Source organism: Excalfactoria chinensis, chromosome 1 (genome assembly GCF_039878825.1).
Source record: "Excalfactoria chinensis isolate bCotChi1 chromosome 1, bCotChi1.hap2, whole genome shotgun sequence".
NCBI classification, from domain to species: domain Eukaryota; kingdom Metazoa; phylum Chordata; class Aves; order Galliformes; family Phasianidae; genus Excalfactoria; species Excalfactoria chinensis.
The window spans coordinates 91,760,176-91,778,254 of NC_092825.1; the positions used below are offsets into that span (position 1 = coordinate 91,760,176).

Genomic DNA, 18,079 nt, shown 5'->3' on the forward strand with positions numbered 1-18,079 from the left:
ATTCTAGTCATGCTTCCTATTGACTTTAAACGGTACCAGACCCTCTTCTTTAGCATTACCTACAGTAAGATTTACCTGTAAAGAGCATCCTACATTTTAATCCTGTTATTGTAATCACTGCCAGCATTTATCTCTCTCTTGCAGACTCCCAGTTTGGAGTTCTTCTGAAGAGCAGAATTTGGCTGCTTTTCTTCAGCACATTCCTAGATGGGAAATATAGAACCCATGAACATTTGCAAGGAAGCAGTCTCCTTAACCCTTTGCCTAGTCCACTGCAAACCTGCAAAACATATAGCACTGATTCTTCTGTGTGCATTACTTATAACAACTTCTTAACCATGACGCTTCCTGTGAAGGACATGCAGTCCTTGCCAAAAAAATAAAAGCATGTGCACATGCACTTAGTTAATGTGTAATGCTTATGAAGTAGCAAAAGCCATTCCTCCTAATTTAGGAAGCAGGTTTTTTTCTGCCAGTGATTTTTTAACAAGATTTATACATGTAAAGGTTTAGATAAAAAACTATCATTATTAAATCCAATTGTAAGATGCTGTAAAATTCAAAGCTTCTGTGGACTTCTAGAGTAAGCTTGTTCCAGGAGTATAATGCAGAAGCATTTAGAAAAAGCCTATGTTTCTGTAGGAGATTCAGTGTAATGAGCCATTGTTTACATTGGAAGTAAAGTATGTTATAAAATCATGCTACCTCTTTAATCTTACCAAGAGAATAAGGTAGAGAAAAGCTTTAACATTTACTCATTCATGAAATAAATATATGACCTAAATTCTTCCATAAAGTAATTCCTCTGAAGTCAGCAGAGCTATGTTAAGGATAAGTTCAACCTGATGTATGGCTTCCTGCTTTCTTAAGCAATAGGTGTGTTTGTTTGTGTTTTTCTGAACAGAACTGAAATATGAAACCTTGATGGAGCTAAGAATAGCAATTACCAAGAAACAGAAGTATTATGTATAAACTTGCATTAGAAAGAGTGACTTTAAGGATGAGACTGAATTTATATATAAACACTGTACGTTTGCTGCCTTAGCTGAAATGAAACAAAAGCAGGTTAAATACTACTGTTTAAGGAATCTTTTCTGCTTTTTAAATTATTTCATTTTTTATCTTTAAATATTGCAGTAACCTATCAGAGAGGAGGAGATGCCGTAAGCAGTGGAGGCAGGTAATTACGTGCTTTATTTTTATAGCTATAAATTGTGTACAATCTCCTTTAAAGATACTGGGAGTACAGTTGTCCTTGTAAGTGGTGCCATAACAGCAACTTGAAAAAAAATGCATTTTAATGTGTAATATTAATGTATACATTTGTGTACATTTAGACCATATTTTTTTTTTCTCCTTAGAAAGATGTGGTTTGAGCTTCAGAAGAATGGGTCATGGGTATTTTTAGCTGAGTTGCTTTGTTAACTTGTAAAAGCTGCACCTCTAAGGAATGAGCAGCAGAGGGAGCACTTTAACTTCAAAATAGAGATCTGGTGGTAGTAGCTGAGGGAGCAGAAGTAATTAAGTCGTGGCATTTATGAAGATTAAGAAATATAGATGGTTCACAAAAGCAACAAAGAAAAAAAAACATCAACTGGACAATTTTTCTGAAGGTACAATGTGTTTGTAAGGTGAGTTGTTCAGAAAAAATCTTGCTATCACTGCAAAACAGTTAAAGCACCACTTGCAAGAAATGTGCTGTAGAAGAGTGGGAAACAGGTAGGTTTTTAATTTAAAGCCCCCTGCCTGGAGAACCAAGTCTATTTCAAATTTAGAAGTTAACTAAAATATATTTATTGGCTTTATGTTCTTAGTTAGTGAGTGGCAATGGACAAAAGAGTGATATACGTTACCCATGTAGAGATGGAGTTATCCTCAGGACACAAAACAATAGCTTTAGCAATAAATAAATAAATAAATAAGGCATGTGAGAGCAATGCCATTTATTAGCACACTTTTTTTTTCTTTTTGTTTTTTTTTTTTTTTCCCCCCTTTTTCTGTGGCATTTTCCATGCATACCCTTGTGTCGGCATTTGAATTAAGGATTTGGCATGATATTGGAATATACATTAGAATCTCGGAGAACAGCTGGGTGATAAATTCGTATATCAATTCCTGTTTCACAAGTGGTATCTTGTTATTCCTAATTTGCAAGACCATACAAAAATCGGGTAATGGTAAAGATTAGGCATAAAATTAAGCATTCCCAGTATTCTAGAAGGCTATGCAGAGTAATCCGCTGCTGCTACCGAACCTGGCAGAATAAGAGCAACTGCAGATCTCTGTGTCCTGAACAGCACACTGCTGTGTTGCTGTAGCCATAAAACCAAGGAGGAAAACCTCTAGAATAGTTACCATGTGATGTTTGAATGGACAAACCTGTAAATCACTGGGTTGCTGCCTTCACCCCAGGATAGTGAGAAAATAAGAGAGCAGACATGAACCATCTTTCCCTGACAAGGTTGTTCAGAGGGATACACAGTTAACAGCCTTTTGTGCTCTTTGTGCCACTGTGCTTTCTGCTCTTCCCATAGCATGAGGTAGACAAAGCACAGTCGCATAGATGCAGAGGACAGAAACGAACCCAGAAGTGTCTGCATCGTGTGCAGTCATTTTGGAACTGCTGAAGAAGCTGCACTGTTTGTTACCACCGTTGTTCTAAGGATCAGTGCTGCAGTCTAGCAGAGTAATTGGTTCAAGGTGCTAACATCTTTGCTTCTTTTGTTCATTTGAGTATATGGCATTTACAGAGCATCTAATGTTGTACAGTACTTAGTTAGAATATAAAATACAATTCTGCTATGTAAAATATCTTTGCATACAAAAATCTTAATTTCATATTTAGTGCTCTCACATCCCCACATTATATTCACAATGGTTTTGAAAGGTTTAGCACTTTAGCCAAGTGCTGTTATACAAGCATGTTAAAGTGGTATTTAGAATTCAAAATATCACATTCAACTATTTCAAAATAATGCATGCTTCCATGATGCTAAAAAATACCCTCTTCTGTGACAATCCCCTTTCCGGACAGAATTCAAGTAATGGTAATTAGAGTGGATTGACTCCAGCCAGCATCCAGGCACCCACACAGCTGCTTGTTTGTTCCACCCCAGCCCAGACCTAGGCCAGCAATTCAAGGATTCAAGTAATTCACTGCAAAGGTTAAAAGATCTTTGGAAAAGATGATCTCCTATTTTGTACCAGGCCATGGAGGTGCAATGCAAAAACCTCGTGTTCACAGTTCCACCTAAATGGTTCCAGCAGAGTTTTCTGCTGCTTATACCTCACAATGCATTTCTTACAGGACATTTTGCTTAAAAACAAAGCAAATTTTAGCAGCTAAGGAACTATCGCTCTTTATACAAAAAACAATGCACAGGCCTTGGAAGTGCTGGAACATTCTGGAAGGCTTTGTCTTCTCCAAATGCCTTGTGATATATTTTCACTGTAAGAATTAGGGGAAAAAATAATAAAGGCAGGTTATTTCAAATTGGCTGGACTGTTCATGGAACAACACAGGTGTACATTTATTTCAGATATATAAAAAATACTTGTCTAGTGCATGTGTTATTTGCTGGTTTGTTAGCCTGACAGTAAGTCATACCTCATCACCTCCCATGTTAAATTGTCAGGTGACATATGCTGTGGAGAAATATATTTACATATGGATGTATAGATGTTTTAAACATCATTCTGAGATTGTGACTTAAGCCTGCAGCATTAGAAGACTATATCCCCTGTAAGAAACCACATGCAGTTTGTATTCACAACTTGCCATTTCAGAGGTTAACATTTTATTTTTTAAGAACATCACAATATTATAGAGACCAGCTTCTGTACTATCTCCAGTGGTTCCATGTGATCCATAGCAATAGTGGTAGCTGATAGTGATTAGTACCTGTCTTTATAAATTACCAAAAATTTATGACTATTCACTTGCAAAATTTTTTGCAAGTTAGTCTTATTTCTCCAATCCATCTTACTTCCATGCTTGAGGTTTGTTTCCAATTCCACTTTATTTTTCTTAAGGAAAAAGGATGTGAAAAAATATACAATTCTTTGCTCCTATCTCCCCAACCCCGCCCCCCCACCCCCCCCCCCACACACACACACACAAAAAGCGACAATAAACCCAAAGTGTTACAGACATTTAAAGGGTACACACAAACATATAAGTAAATGCAGTTCAGCACTTCAAAACAGGAGTTGATATGAAAGACTAGAAACCACTATACCAAGGAACTGAATTGTGTTTTCCAGTGCTTAAGCCTTTAAACTCAGAGGGCAGTGAGATGCTGGCATAGGCTGCCCAGAGAAGTTGTAGGAAGTGTTCATGGCCAGGTTGGGTGGAGCCCTGGGCAGCCTGAGCTGGTGGGGAGCAGCCCTGCCTACAGGAGGGGAGTTGGAAATAAGTGATCTTTGAAGTCCCTTCCAACCTAAGCTATTCTGTAATTCTGTGAAACGTGTGACATCTAACTTTCTGTGAAGAATATAATTGCAGCTTGAAAATGTCTCTGTTTAGTTTTTGAAATGACCAAACTTTGTTTCTAAAGGCCAGGACTCCTAAACATCAGTGAACCAGCCACACAGCCCTGGCTAGCAGATACTTGGCCTAACACAGGGAACAACCACAATGACTGCTCCATCAACTGCTGCACCTCTGGCAATGGAAACAGTGATGGCAACCTTACGACATACAGTCGACCAGGTTAGATATGTTTCTACCTTGCTAAGGAACTTTCTTTACATGGTATATATTATAATACATGAGAACAGATTCACTTTTCTTTTTGATTTCCAGTATGTTCACATTTAATGTAGTTTCATTTTGCTATGTCATGATAATGCTTTCTGTCCATTTTTGAATCCCAATTTTTCCATCCCTTTTGATCCTCAGTGAGTTGTTCAAAAACTGAAGGAGCCTTTGCAGGGTTCCATGTTACCAGAGGTTGCACTGAGTATGTATGTTCTCACATCTGACAAGCATAAGACAACTTCATTTTGTTTTGTACATCTTTGTTACTTGGATGGAGAAGGACAAGTACCAAAATGATACCAGTGACATTTTCAACTTGTTTTGGGGCATAATGGGAAGAAAGAAATAAACATCACTACAGTACTTGCCAGACACTGTTTGTCACATTAAGAACCTCCTTTGGGATTCCATTCTGTACAAAAGTGGATAGTTGGTTTTCAATTTAGGATGTGTGAATCAAGATAAGTTAACTTCACTATCTGAAAGCAATTGTGAAATGTTAGGGTAAGTGCTAAATCCCAGGAGCTTGGGCAGGATTCAGAGGAGTCTTAAAGAAAACTTTGTGAGTGCAGTAGGAGGACAATAGGAGAAATCTATCTGGAAGTACTATTTGTTACAGAATTTGTTTTACAAAGACCTGACATTCCTTTTGTTTTAACACAATTAGTGTAACTGGTGAGGAATGAAAATGTATCTTCTCCATATTGCCTACACTCTGCCAGCATCTGTAGCTAATTTTGCTAGAAACATTTCCTCGCATTTCTGAAAGGAAGTATGATTGCCTATAGTGAAGTTGCCTAAGTGCAAAACAGCTTTTCCTCCAGCATAATTAATGTGAAACCAGCCATAATGTGATAGTGGTAATTCATCTCCTGCTGCATCCTGTCTGACAGTGACCAGTGCCAGGTGCTTCGGGGGAAGGTGCAAGATTTTAACATTAGGGATTTGTGTTTTTTTCTGCCCGAGGATATTATGCCCATAAATAGCTATGTAAAAAGATTTTTGATGGTGACATGAGCCAGCAGTATGCACTGGCAGCTATAAGGGCAAACCACATTTTGAGATGCATTAAACACAGCACAGGGAGCTTGGCAAAAGAGGAGATTCCTTGCCACATTTAGCATTGGTACAGCTTTACCTTGAGTACTGTGTGCAGTTTTGGGCTCTACCATATAAAAAGGGTGTTAAGGTCCTTGAAAGTGTCTAGACAAGGGCAACAAAGACAGCAACAAGGCTGAAGACATATCCTGTGAGGGGACTCTTGGGCTATCTAGCCTATAGAAGAAGAGGAGAAGAGATGACCTCACTGCTCCCTGTTTCTCTGTAAGGAGGGAAGGCATACGGTGGTGCTGAACCCTTCTCCTGGGAGCTGATAATAAGATGGGAACAGCACAGAGCTGCACCAGAGTTGGTTTGGGCTGGACAGCAGGGAACATTTCTGTACCATGAAGTTAGTCAAACTCTGTAACAGGCTTCCTAGAGAAGTGCCCCATGCCTGTCATTGTTCAAGAGGCATTTGAACAATGCCATCAATATAATGCTTTAACTTTTGGCTTGCCCTGAATGAAGTACTCAGGCACTTAGACTCAATAGTTTTTGATAGTTCCTTCCAGATGGACTATTTTCTGTTCTATTCAATTCTGTTTGATTCTGTTCTTCTCTTGTAGCAAGTACAAATGGCAGATTTGAGTAACTGAAATTTAACAAATTCAGAAAAGGAAGACAGTGCACATTTCAAAGATGTGCAAACTGTTGTAACAACAGTTAAAGCAGCACATTCTCTCTTGATTTAGTTTTAGTATTAGGCTTGGTTGTATAGCAAAGTTTTTTCTTCCTTTGAAGTAAAGCTTGTAAGCTTGGGGGTCAGACAAGGATGGTGTAGTAATGTCTTCTAACTTAACAGAATGGGAAGTGGGCAAGTTTTGTTTATGTACTTTGTATGAGGAATTCTGTTACATTTATATTAAAAATGTCTCTTCTATATATATTGTATAGATTATATTGCCCTATGCAAAAATCAGATGCAGTTGAAAATGGAAGGAGGTGAGAGTATATGTCACAAGTGTCTCTGTGAATAATATACCAACGCATAAACTATCGAGAATTAAGAATATACTGGACATATAGTTGCCCAGTATAATATAATGCTCTTGGAAAGGAGAAAAGACTTGTGCGGTCTCAGTAGTTGAGAGAAAAATCAGAAATGAAGACATTTAAGAAGTAAAAATAATGAAAATTAAGATGGTGAGACAATAAATAAATAACACCTCATATAAGGAAGAAAAACATATGAAACAGTAAAACCTTCAAAAACACAAGCTGAGGGGTATGCAGTGTGCAATGAATAAATTGTATGTGGCGTGTTCTGATACTGTTCCTTAATCACTGTAAATGGTGATCACAGATTTTCTTCTGCAGGTATTATTTTGTTCGTCCTTCTTTTAGAAAATATTTCTCAAGAAAGATGTATGTGTTAAGGAATATTTTCAAACTGAATGTCTTTTGTATTTAGAAGTTATTTTATGTAGTACAATAGTCAAATCCTGAGTTCTGTACTTAGTTTTACTTGTCAGCCCTTCTAGTAAATTAAATGCAGCCTTCACAGTTAACGGAATTCAAGTTTTGATTCAAACTCATTAATATAAATGCTACATATTTTTAAAGAGGAAAAGTATATTCCTGGTGATTGTTATGTAATTATCAATGAATTAATCAGCTGGCAAATGATAATTCTTGTTTCATGACCATGGAATGCTGGTTTCACTCAACCTTCTAAATGCCTATCCACAGACTGTATTACTACATATTCTTCTAAAAGACTGGTGAAGGAAAGGAAAATAAATAAATAAATAAATAAAAATTGCTGAACTACAGTCACAGAAGATAGAGAAGCTGGAAAGGCAGACACATTGATTCACACAGTAGCGGCCTCAGCGTCAGTGCACATCTGGTTGATGTATGATTGTGATAAGTACTGATCTAATGATGCAATAACTATTAGAGGAATGAATTCATGCTATCCGTGCTGTCTACATTTAGCACATCAGGACAGCGGTATCACTACGGTATTACTCTGAAGTATTCCAAGCAATTAGCAAAAATCCAGAGTGTTTTCCTGTCTTTTTGTTTTAAACCAAAATGCAATACTGTAAAAGGAAATAATGATAAAATAAAGTTTTGCTGCTGGGTACTGAGTTGCCTTTACCATTGTACTGTTTCTCTTTAATGCTGTTAACGTGTAATCATTTTTCAGTCTGTTTTATAAAAAATCTGTTGTACTTCCAGTTTCTTACACTGATAACAAGAGTCTAAATTCTGTTGATTCTGTGTTGATGCAAAATGACAGTCTCGTTAAGTTATTGCCACTTGATTTTTTCCTTTAAATGAATTATCTCAGTGATTGATTGGATGCCCATACTGTCAATATGGCCAACATTCAAGAAATAAATAAATAAATAAATAAAAGGAGAAATAAACAAGGTAAGTCATAGTAGGTTCAATTCAGTAGATCTCAACTTACAGTGAACCAAAAGATACTTTAATACTGTAAGCAATAACTTATGCGGTAACCTATATTATATATTTAGTTAATTACAGTAGCTTGTGGTTGTGAACCATATAGTTTTGCACTGAAAAGAATTTAAAGGGAATTTCATTGAAAGTATAGTGTAAGCGAACAGAATGACCTTTTCTTTTTTCTTTCCTCTGTGGTTAGCCGATTGTATAGCAAATTACAACAATCAGCTGGACAACAAGCAGACAAACCTGATGTTGCCCGAGTCAACTGTATATGGTGACGTGGACCTAAGCAACAAAATCAATGAGATGAAAACCTTCAATAGTCCAAATCTAAAGGACGGAAGATTTGTCAGCCAGCCTGGGCAGCCCACTCCTTATGCCACCACTCAACTCATCCAGTCAAATATCAGCAATAATGTTAACAGTGGCAGCGGAGATACGAATGAGAAACACTGGAAACCCTCTGTTCAGCAAAAGCAAGAGGTTACACCCATACAGTACAACATTATGGAGCAAAACAAATTAAACAAAGGTGAAGAGTTTTTAGCTTGTTTCTCCTCTTTAGGCGTCAGAGGAGTTTTGACCTTCTGGTGCTGGGAGTCTAAAGCTTTGAGGTTCAGCAGTTACAGACTTCTGTGGTGCTTTTAAATATCTTCCTCTTAAGGTTTAGAAACTGTCAGCTAACAGTGTCAGAAAGTTAATAAGCACCACAATAACCTTCAGATATTGGATTTATTATAACAAATAAGAAGTTGTACCTTTAGAAAAAAAAATGTATAAAATTTATTTCCTATGGATTTGAGATTAATTTAGATTTAATGGTAGTGAAGGGATCGGTTAAGGCAGAGGCCAGATATTTTATTCATAAGCCAGATGCATGGTAGTTACATTATACTCTACCTTAAATTTTAAATAGGTCAACCTACTCTTCCCAGTCGTGGATGGAGACTAATTAAATCTACATGTTCATGTAAATGAATGAAATTTTGCATATCAAACTCTGTAAAATTGTATTGTATTGTACACCAGGGACAGAAATGGAACTATACAATTCGTTTTAGACTTATTCTTAGCAAGCCTTCCATTCACATATTCAGAGACAATGCTACTGCACACAGTTTTGGAAACTAAATTCCTTTGTTACCCTGACTGAAGTCTGTGGATCCAGAAGCTAAAAATAAATTGATTTCAGTGTTAACGTGAAATATCAGAATGTACCTTTGTGGCCTTGAGGGCATGTGGGAGTTGGAAGAAATAGGTATGTGATTTCTTGCTGGCCCTCCGGGCTACCATGCAACCTCTTTTAATAACCTGATTTGCAAAACAGTATCCCTAGGAACTGGACTCATTCTAACTTTGAACTTCTTGCATGGATTGTTGTAACTCAAGTGGTCGCATAGTGATAAGATGTGTAGTAAAAAGATGCACTTCATTACAGGAATGTTGATTCCTCTACTGGACCTATCTGCTTATAGAGTTCAAAGGGTGATATAAAATGTGGCACCTTCTGTTCACGTAAACATTTCAAAGGAAAATTCAATTTTTGTGGCTCCTTACTAGAGGGTGAAAGCTGTATTTTTATTTATTTATTTTTTAAATTATGTTTTATTTCATAAACTGTGTATTACATATCTGTTTTGGAATTAAAGCACGTTTTGGTTTTATACCCTGGAAGATACTGCATCTTTCAAACTGTGTATATTACAGCTGCATATTCTCTTGCATGTTGTAGTGTGGAAGGCCCCCTTAAAGCATTGTCTGCTGACAGTCATATATACATATTTCAGAGTGTTGATTTACTGTTTATCCTCTGTGTAAACATATGCAGTATGTAGAGCTTCAGCATGGTCTGTGGAATGCAGCTAGGCTGAGAAACTATTACAGAATACACTCTGGTGTGGAATTCATCATTTTGCTCTTTTTCCCATGCTTACATTATCACAAACAATTTCTGCAGCAGATGGGGACTGGATTCGTAGTTTTGTTTATTTTTGTTTTCTTTTGCCATTTTATGAGTCAATATTCTGATCTTGGATTTCTCATTTTCTAAGACAAAACCGTCTTGCTGACAATTATACCTATAGCTTTTGTGATGGGAAATAACCATTCTGATGAGTTAAATGCTATGCTTCATCGTTGCTACTTTATGTCCAATGGTTCTATTTATGATGCAGTTTTATTTGCCATATGAAGATTAACTCGGATCCCTTATGTTCTCTGTAAATTATAAATACTTTTTGGCATGAAAAGACTGTTTTCTCAGATGAGCATTTTACTTCTGAAAACATTTTGGGGATCTGGTTGCAAAATCTCAATTTAAAAGTAATATATGTATCAAGTGCTTTAGAACTGGAGAATGTGGATACTGTAATAGCCATTGGCAAAAATGATCCCGTGCATTGCTAAGATTTACATGACCCAGTATAAACAGAAATCTTACTTGCAGAGGACATTGAATGAAAACCTCCTTTGTTGTAAACCAAATTCAGTGGAGCTGTGCTGTTGTTCCAGCAAACCATTCAGTCCTTGTAGTCCAGGACTGACTTCTCTGTGGGTTTGTCACCTTTGAAATACAAAAAGTAGCTACCATAGTCCATTGGCTGCCTTGTATGCATAAATTAAGCAGAGATCATGTAAATCATGTAGATCGAGGTGACGGTCTACTCATATGCTAAATGCCCACATAGGTCTATATATCCACTGAGATTTAATCATTGCAGAGACATTGCCAGTATCCTGTGCATAGGATTTCATTTTACTTCATTTTTGCTATAGAGGTATTTGCATGATTTTCCTTAAAATTACAGAGACAATATAAAAATAAATTTTCATTATAGAATGATTTTCCTTTCAAAGAAAATCAGTGTTTTGGTTTGGTTTGTTTTTTTTTGTTTTTTTTGTTTGTTTGTTTGTTTGTTTGTTTTTCCAGTATTCTCTGGAAATCTGCTTTGTGTTTTGAAGCAGATATATAAAAGTAGATTGGTTTTTAAAGGTTAGCGTTAACTATACTATTAAACTTTCAGATTACCGAGTAAATGACAGCATTGCTCCAACAATTCCATACAACCAGTCATATGACCAGAATACAGGTGGATCCTACAACAGCTCGGATAGAGGCAGCAGCACATCTGGTGAGTATCTAAAATGTTTTCTAAATGTTACAGTGTTTAGACCTTCTAGTCATTGTTACCACGTGTTACTGGACTTAAAGAAGGGATGAGACACATGAAAATTATGTAGTGCAGGGACGTTAAGCAGTGTGAAAATTGGTTCAATAGGTGCCTGTATTTTTGTTGCGTTCCCGTGATTGCTTAGTGCCACCTAAATGTACATTAACTGATTGTTGAAAACTGTCAAAGCCATGAAATCAAGTTAAATTTGGATGCTCAGACCCTACTGGTTAGTGCTATGATCTCCAGATAGAAAAGTCATGAAAATGATTTTAATTGATGTGTTAACTGTTGAGTTCCTTATGCTGTAATGACTCCTTTTCCATCTGTTAGCTCTGTGCATTTGGGAGAATTTTATGTCCAGAACAGTCTCAAGATACCCTAACCAATCCCATAAACTTTAAACGAGCATTTATGTGTACAACAACTATTTTTACTTGTACAGCAACTATTTCTACAGACTTCAGTCACTATATATCAAAATACCCTTGTACATCATTCAAATGCAGACAGTAAATAATTCAAGTTAAATTTTGTTCCTTCTTGGCATCTGCTGTGCAAAACACCTAAAAGTCCTTTGTATAAGTCTTGAAGTGAAACTTATATTTTTGTACTAGGGAACATTGACCAGTGAACTGAAATTGTTCTGTGTGCTCTGGAGCAACAGAATATGTTTTCATTACTTCTTATATTGGCACTAACTTCTAAATTTCACTTTCCATATTTAGTAGAGGTGTGGGAGATTTTCAGAGGCAAATCAAAACCATGCATAGGTTTAATCTGGAACTTTACTGTAAGTCTGGTACTTAGCCTATGTTTATCTCTATTGAGCTGATGATAGGCTGAGCTATGATCACACTCACAGACTTGGTGGGGTTCTGCTAATGAAAGCTAGGGCTTTCCTTTCCACTCTCTATTCTGCTGTCTCCTTTGATAACCTTGTTGCCTTAATCGTAACCTGCACTCTGTCTTAACCTTTTATGACTGAGGTTGTGCTTGTGGATGATTGGAATTCTCAAAGGCTGGGGTGAGATGGTTGAGCATGGATCCTAATTCTCCCATCTGTTCATGGTGTTCCTGAGGGAATCAGCCTTTCGCCTAGGTCTACAACATAAGAATGTGATGCTGAGTCTCCTCAATGGCTTCAAGATCTTACATTGAGAATGAAACATTTCAGGGTGTGAGCCCATGCATATTTAAAAAGAGAAGGTGATATTCTCCATGCTGACACTTATTATGGTTATTCTAATGCTAAAAATTTATAGTCCTATACCACAGACTCCAGTGGGAATGAAGCAAGGTGACCAGAGTAATAAATTAATTGTGCTGAACTTAGTATATGTCACGGTGCTTAGGAAAGAGAATGCAGATAATGGTCGCCTTGGGATTCTTAAGGGTCTTGCTTGACATACTGATATACCAGAAAAATAATTGTGCATAGCAAAAATATACTGATATACTGATATCCGACAGATAATGTGGGACAACAATAGGCATAACTACTGTCTATAAGAATAGAAAAACTTAGGCAACAGAAGTGAGAATGACAACCTTCCTAAATCTCACTGCAGTGTATTTAATCTTGTGTCTAGGCTTAACTATGACTATAAAACTGTGTCTCAGCTGAAGAGAGAAACAAGAAAACATATTTAAATATATGATGACTTTATATGCAATTAACGAAGTAACGGTAACAAAGAAGGAAAAAATGTATACAAAGGAACAATGGTAGAATACCTTCTGATCATAACCACATCCAACGTTAAAATTCAAGACCACCTGAATAATTGTTCTTATTCAAAGTTATTGGAATTGTTAAAGCTGCATTGTTCTATTATAAGCTATAATTTCCCAATTTCCCAGTAATAGTAGCTGAAAACATTTGAGCTGTACTTCATCGATCTTTGTTATTTTAGTTCTGCCAGCAATTATTTTCAACTGCACCTGCCATTTAGACTAAAACTGGTAATTTCATTGTGCCTAAAACGTTTCAGTGGACAAGTACAAATTACATATATTCAGTGACTTAATGCAACATTGGAACTTTAATAGATCATATCTGTATCATATTGTATTTTAGGTTCCAGCAATTAAATAATATAAAGGCACTTTTGAAAATATGTCTACAGCTCATTTGTTTTAGATGATAATCTATTAAGTAATTAATAGAAGTGGGAAGCTCATTCTTAATTACACTGCTTGTAAAATTATTTTATGGTTATATCACATTTTGACTGTTTATTAACAATTCGACTTTTGTATTCTATGTGTTTTCTTCCACGCTATATAGATTTTCTAGTTAAATGCAACTACTTAAGAACATGGAGTAGTTCTACAAAAAATGTACAATAGCAAACAGGTGTAAAAAGAATAAATACCAGTTTAATCCAACTCATCACAACAGAAAATTCCTAGAAAATTCACAAGAGCATGTGATTATGGTTATTTTGTTTTGTGCAGTGCAGCGGTTAGTACTTATTTAATAGTATTACAAATACATACTTTTTATTCACAGGGAGTCAAGGGCACAAGAAGGGTGCTCGGACTCCAAAGGCTCCCAAGCAAGCTGGCATGAACTGGGCCGATCTTCTTCCACCCCCTCCAGCACATCCGCCTCCCCATAGCAATAGTGAAGATTATAGTCTTTCAGTCGATGAAAGGTAAGAACAATGAACACATAGTCCATTTCTGCTTTTAATTGTTAGTTAATTGAACACTAACTAATTCTGCAGGCTGGCATTGAGACATTTCTTTGGTACAATTTTGATGCTGCTTATGAACTGGCTGTAGACTATCTATTTAAAGAGACTTAATGACAGTGGTGTACATCCTTCCAGGCAGTACATCTTTAAGCTGTTTTCAAGAGCACCTATGAAAAGGATTTTTTTTATTCCTGAGCTCTTCATACATATATCAAATATACTGATTACACAGTAAAAATATGGGTCCTTATTTTCTTACAAAATTAATTTTAGCTATGACCAAGAAATTCCATGTCCAGTCCCACCTGCAAGGATGTATCTGCAGCAAGATGATCTAGAGGAAGAGGAAGAAGATGAGCGAGGTCCTACTCCACCTGTCCGAGGAGCAGCTTCGTCTCCAGCCGCTGTCTCCTATAGCCATCAGTCAACTGCCACTCTCACCCCTTCTCCCCAGGAAGAACTCCAGCCCATGTTACAGGACTGCCAGGAGGATCTGGGTCACATACAACACCAACCTGAACGGAGGTGTGTCAATGCAAATGCAGGGAGGAATATGTGACAAAAGCTGTCTTGGTCCCACTGAAAATTCCTGTTGAATTCAGTGAGGTCAAGATTTTTCCCTTGATATTTAATCTGTTAATATCTAACTTCTGATCCAGAATACTAGAGCCTAAGAATACTATACCCTAAGAAATACATAATTAAATTGCTTTATTATTAAACCACGGAAAGAAATGCAGTATATCACTTTACAGTACATCCAATGCTGACATAAGTTAAATTCACAGTTATCAGGATATTAAAGTGGTATCGTTAACACAGCTTACCATATAATTACAGTTCCATTGTTTCCAATAGATTTACTGCATTATTACCATAAAATAGCATGCATTATTTCACAGTAACTGTGCAATTAACTTGTCACCCATAGGTATGAATATATATAAATATATGATTTATATAACCTATGGATTTTTCTCCTCTCATAAATCCTAATACAGTAAATTACTGCTTGCAAAATTTTCTTAACATTTCCTCCTAACCTCATTTAAAAGAATGACCATCATTAACAAAGGTAGATATTTGTTACAAGAAAATTTTGTTTCTACCGTGAGTTGCTTTTAGTGCAAACTACTTTGCATGTACACTCGCTCAGATTCTGTTCCATAAAACACTGAATTCTGAATGAGGCTTTGTATGTGTAATGCTTACTTGTCTTGCTTTTTGATAATATGATGCAGCTTTTGCATTTAAAATTATTTTCATTTTCTCCAGTGGTTTGCATATGTTGTTCATCATCACAAGGATACCAACATAACTGTCATATTACTGTCATACTTTTTTTTTTTGAGCAAATTACAGGCTTTTTTTGAGCAGATTGTGTAACTTTCGATTTTTGAAAACTTATTTCAGTTTTTTGTGTTTCCATTTTTAAGTAAGCAGTAGTTATTGATATTCTTTTTTAATGGCTTTTATTTTTATTCCTTATTTCTGCTTGATCTGCCTTATTTTGTATATCTTTATTTGCTATGGTAACACTTCTTGTGCTGTTTATCTTTCTTTGTCTGTCCATCTTCTTTAATCTTTATAACCACTCTTTTTATTAGTGGATAGCTGATAATATTTTCCCATAATTTTGAGCATCTGTAATGTGTAGGAATACAAAAGTGTTCGTTTTAGCATTTGTGTTTGCAGGGGTATTTAGAAGTTAAACTAACTGGATGCTTAAAGCAAAAACAGAATTGCTAAGTAAGTTACTTCAGATTATGTGTTTTGGGAAGTAAGATACACTGAATGGAGTAGGCATTGGAGCACGTGTGTACAAACACACATAAACAGAAAGTTCTCTCAGCTTAACGACTCAGAGCAGGCCACCATAAATATCTTCAAAGTCACTGAAAAAAATCAAGTTTCATGTACCAGGATATTCCAATTTAAGTTCCTAGGGAATATTATTTACTCATTGAATTGATAGGAAAAGAAATGGAATGTCTATATTCTGTTCTTTCCTGCAATGGCTAAGCCTAGTTTTTCTGAAAGTCTTACCACTGTTAGTGGATAAGTTTGACTTTATCTTCTTCACTTCTTCAAAAATTGTTTCTTTTATTTTTGCTATATCCATCACCTCACTTCAAAATGATTCATATAATTCTGTCTACTTAATTGGCAAGTTTTTGGTGACAATCATATTTATTTAATGGTGTTGGTATGACCCACTGCATTGCTGTTTATGTGTTGGCTGTGCTCAGCAGATGTAGCCCATTCTGGAAGGATGTTTCTGCTTTGAATATAGTGTGACAATTCTTTTCAGTTAAAAATGTACGGAATGTTACCTGTCTGCATTGTTTTCACATTTTTTGCTAAGTGGTAGCTTCATAGTGAACATAATGCCAAAAAAACTGGTTTCCATACTTTTTATTAGTTTTGTTGTCCTGCCAAATTATTATCTAAATTTCTGGTGAAAAACAGTTGATGATTGTGTACAGTTACTTGTCTCTGTCTAATTAGCTTGATAAATTTATAGCAAACTGAAGTCTGATGTTTGGAAAAATGGACAAGTAGAGGAAAAAATAAAAATTAATGGGATAGCAAAAGATGTCAATGTTAGAGTTAAGATCAGAGATGATGTCATTACTAAAGCAAGAACTGCTGCATCAGATAAAGGGGACCAAGTGTTGTAATTCTGTATAGCCATGAACAGCTCTAAATTAGCCTATTCTTAAAGGCTGACAGACACACTGTATTCCAAAAATGCTAACATATTTTGTGGTCAGTTGCCTGTTTCATCATACTGAAGCCTAGAGAATAAAGAGACTGGCAAATATCTTGCAAGGACAGTTCTCACACAATTTTGAAATTAAGGCATTTAAACTCTACTGAGCAAGGCCTCTGGTCAAAGGCAGGTAGAGCTTCCCATGTTCTAATTGCTTCTGTTCTTTTTTCTTCCATGAAATGGTTATTGGTGGATATCCCAAACTGACCTTGTCATCATTACATTTAGTACCTCATATTGAAAATGGAAAGTAGTGTCTGGATAATGCAGTCTAGAAGTCTAGAGAGGTAGCAGCTTGTTCATGCCCCAAAGTAGTTGTTTGATTTTTTGTTTTGTTTTGTTTTGTTTTGTTTTTTCCATCCTATATTGTCCTTTCAACGTTAGTAATTCATTTATTAAAAGAGGAAAAAAAAAAAAAAGGGTCACCTGCAAAAAAAAGAAAAAATATATACATTATATACATTTTAGTTCACCATCCATTCAATGAGGTCATATGGAAAATTTTAAAAAGAAAGGAAAAATAACTGGAAATTTTTGCAAAGTGGACAGCAGTGTAGTTTTTTGGTAAGCAAAATAAACAGTCCAGCTATTGCTGCAGGATGTATTTCTTTCTTTCAGACAAATCATAATTAAAGATCATGCCTGCGGCCCTGCAAACAAAGCCTGTTGTCAGTGATAATGCCTGGGACTTTAGAGAGAAGTTTTAAGTAAACAAAATGTCAAAATAATTATATCTAATACATTACCTCTTTAAGTTTCAAACATCATTGCTGATGATTCTCAAGCTCAGAATAAATTAACTATTTACGTGAATTCTGGTATCCTTAAGATGTAGCATTACAGTAGAACATACTTTTTTTTTATATTACCACCTAGGCCAATTTGAAAAAATAAGGAACCATCAGTATCTTTTTTTTTTTTTTATCTTTTTGAATCATTGGGGTGGGTGGAGGGAAGATAATGTTTTTTGAGCAATCTGCTTCAAAGCTTCAATCTGTTTCAAGCTTCTAGAGTAGTATACTGACACTTCTTTTGCTCTTACACTCAAGCATGCACAAATGACGTTTTAAATTAGTCACATAAACACCTCTTCTACTACATGTATGTGAATGATCTTAGGAAACAAGGAGTTTTATGCAACATGGGCTTCTTATTT

General features: G+C 36.0%; 1 protein-coding gene across 8 annotated transcripts in view; it reads left to right on the top strand.

The window, feature by feature from the left end:
* ROBO1 (roundabout guidance receptor 1) overlaps positions 1 to 18,079 on the top strand; it is a 684,763-nt gene that overhangs the window by 652,247 nt on the left and 14,437 nt on the right. For 7 of the 8 annotated variants that reach the window (XM_072346085.1, XM_072346162.1, XM_072346331.1 and 4 more), the window contains 6 exons: positions 1,138 to 1,180; positions 4,557 to 4,711; positions 8,475 to 8,810; positions 11,302 to 11,409; positions 13,964 to 14,108; positions 14,424 to 14,675. In XM_072346085.1, coding sequence (XP_072202186.1) covers positions 1,138 to 1,180; positions 4,557 to 4,711; positions 8,475 to 8,810; positions 11,302 to 11,409; positions 13,964 to 14,108; positions 14,424 to 14,675 — 1,039 coding nt within the window. The remainder of the gene's footprint in view (positions 1 to 1,137; positions 1,181 to 4,556; positions 4,712 to 8,474; positions 8,811 to 11,301; positions 11,410 to 13,963; positions 14,109 to 14,423; positions 14,676 to 18,079) is intronic. The other variant, XM_072346499.1, reaches the window with a different exon arrangement.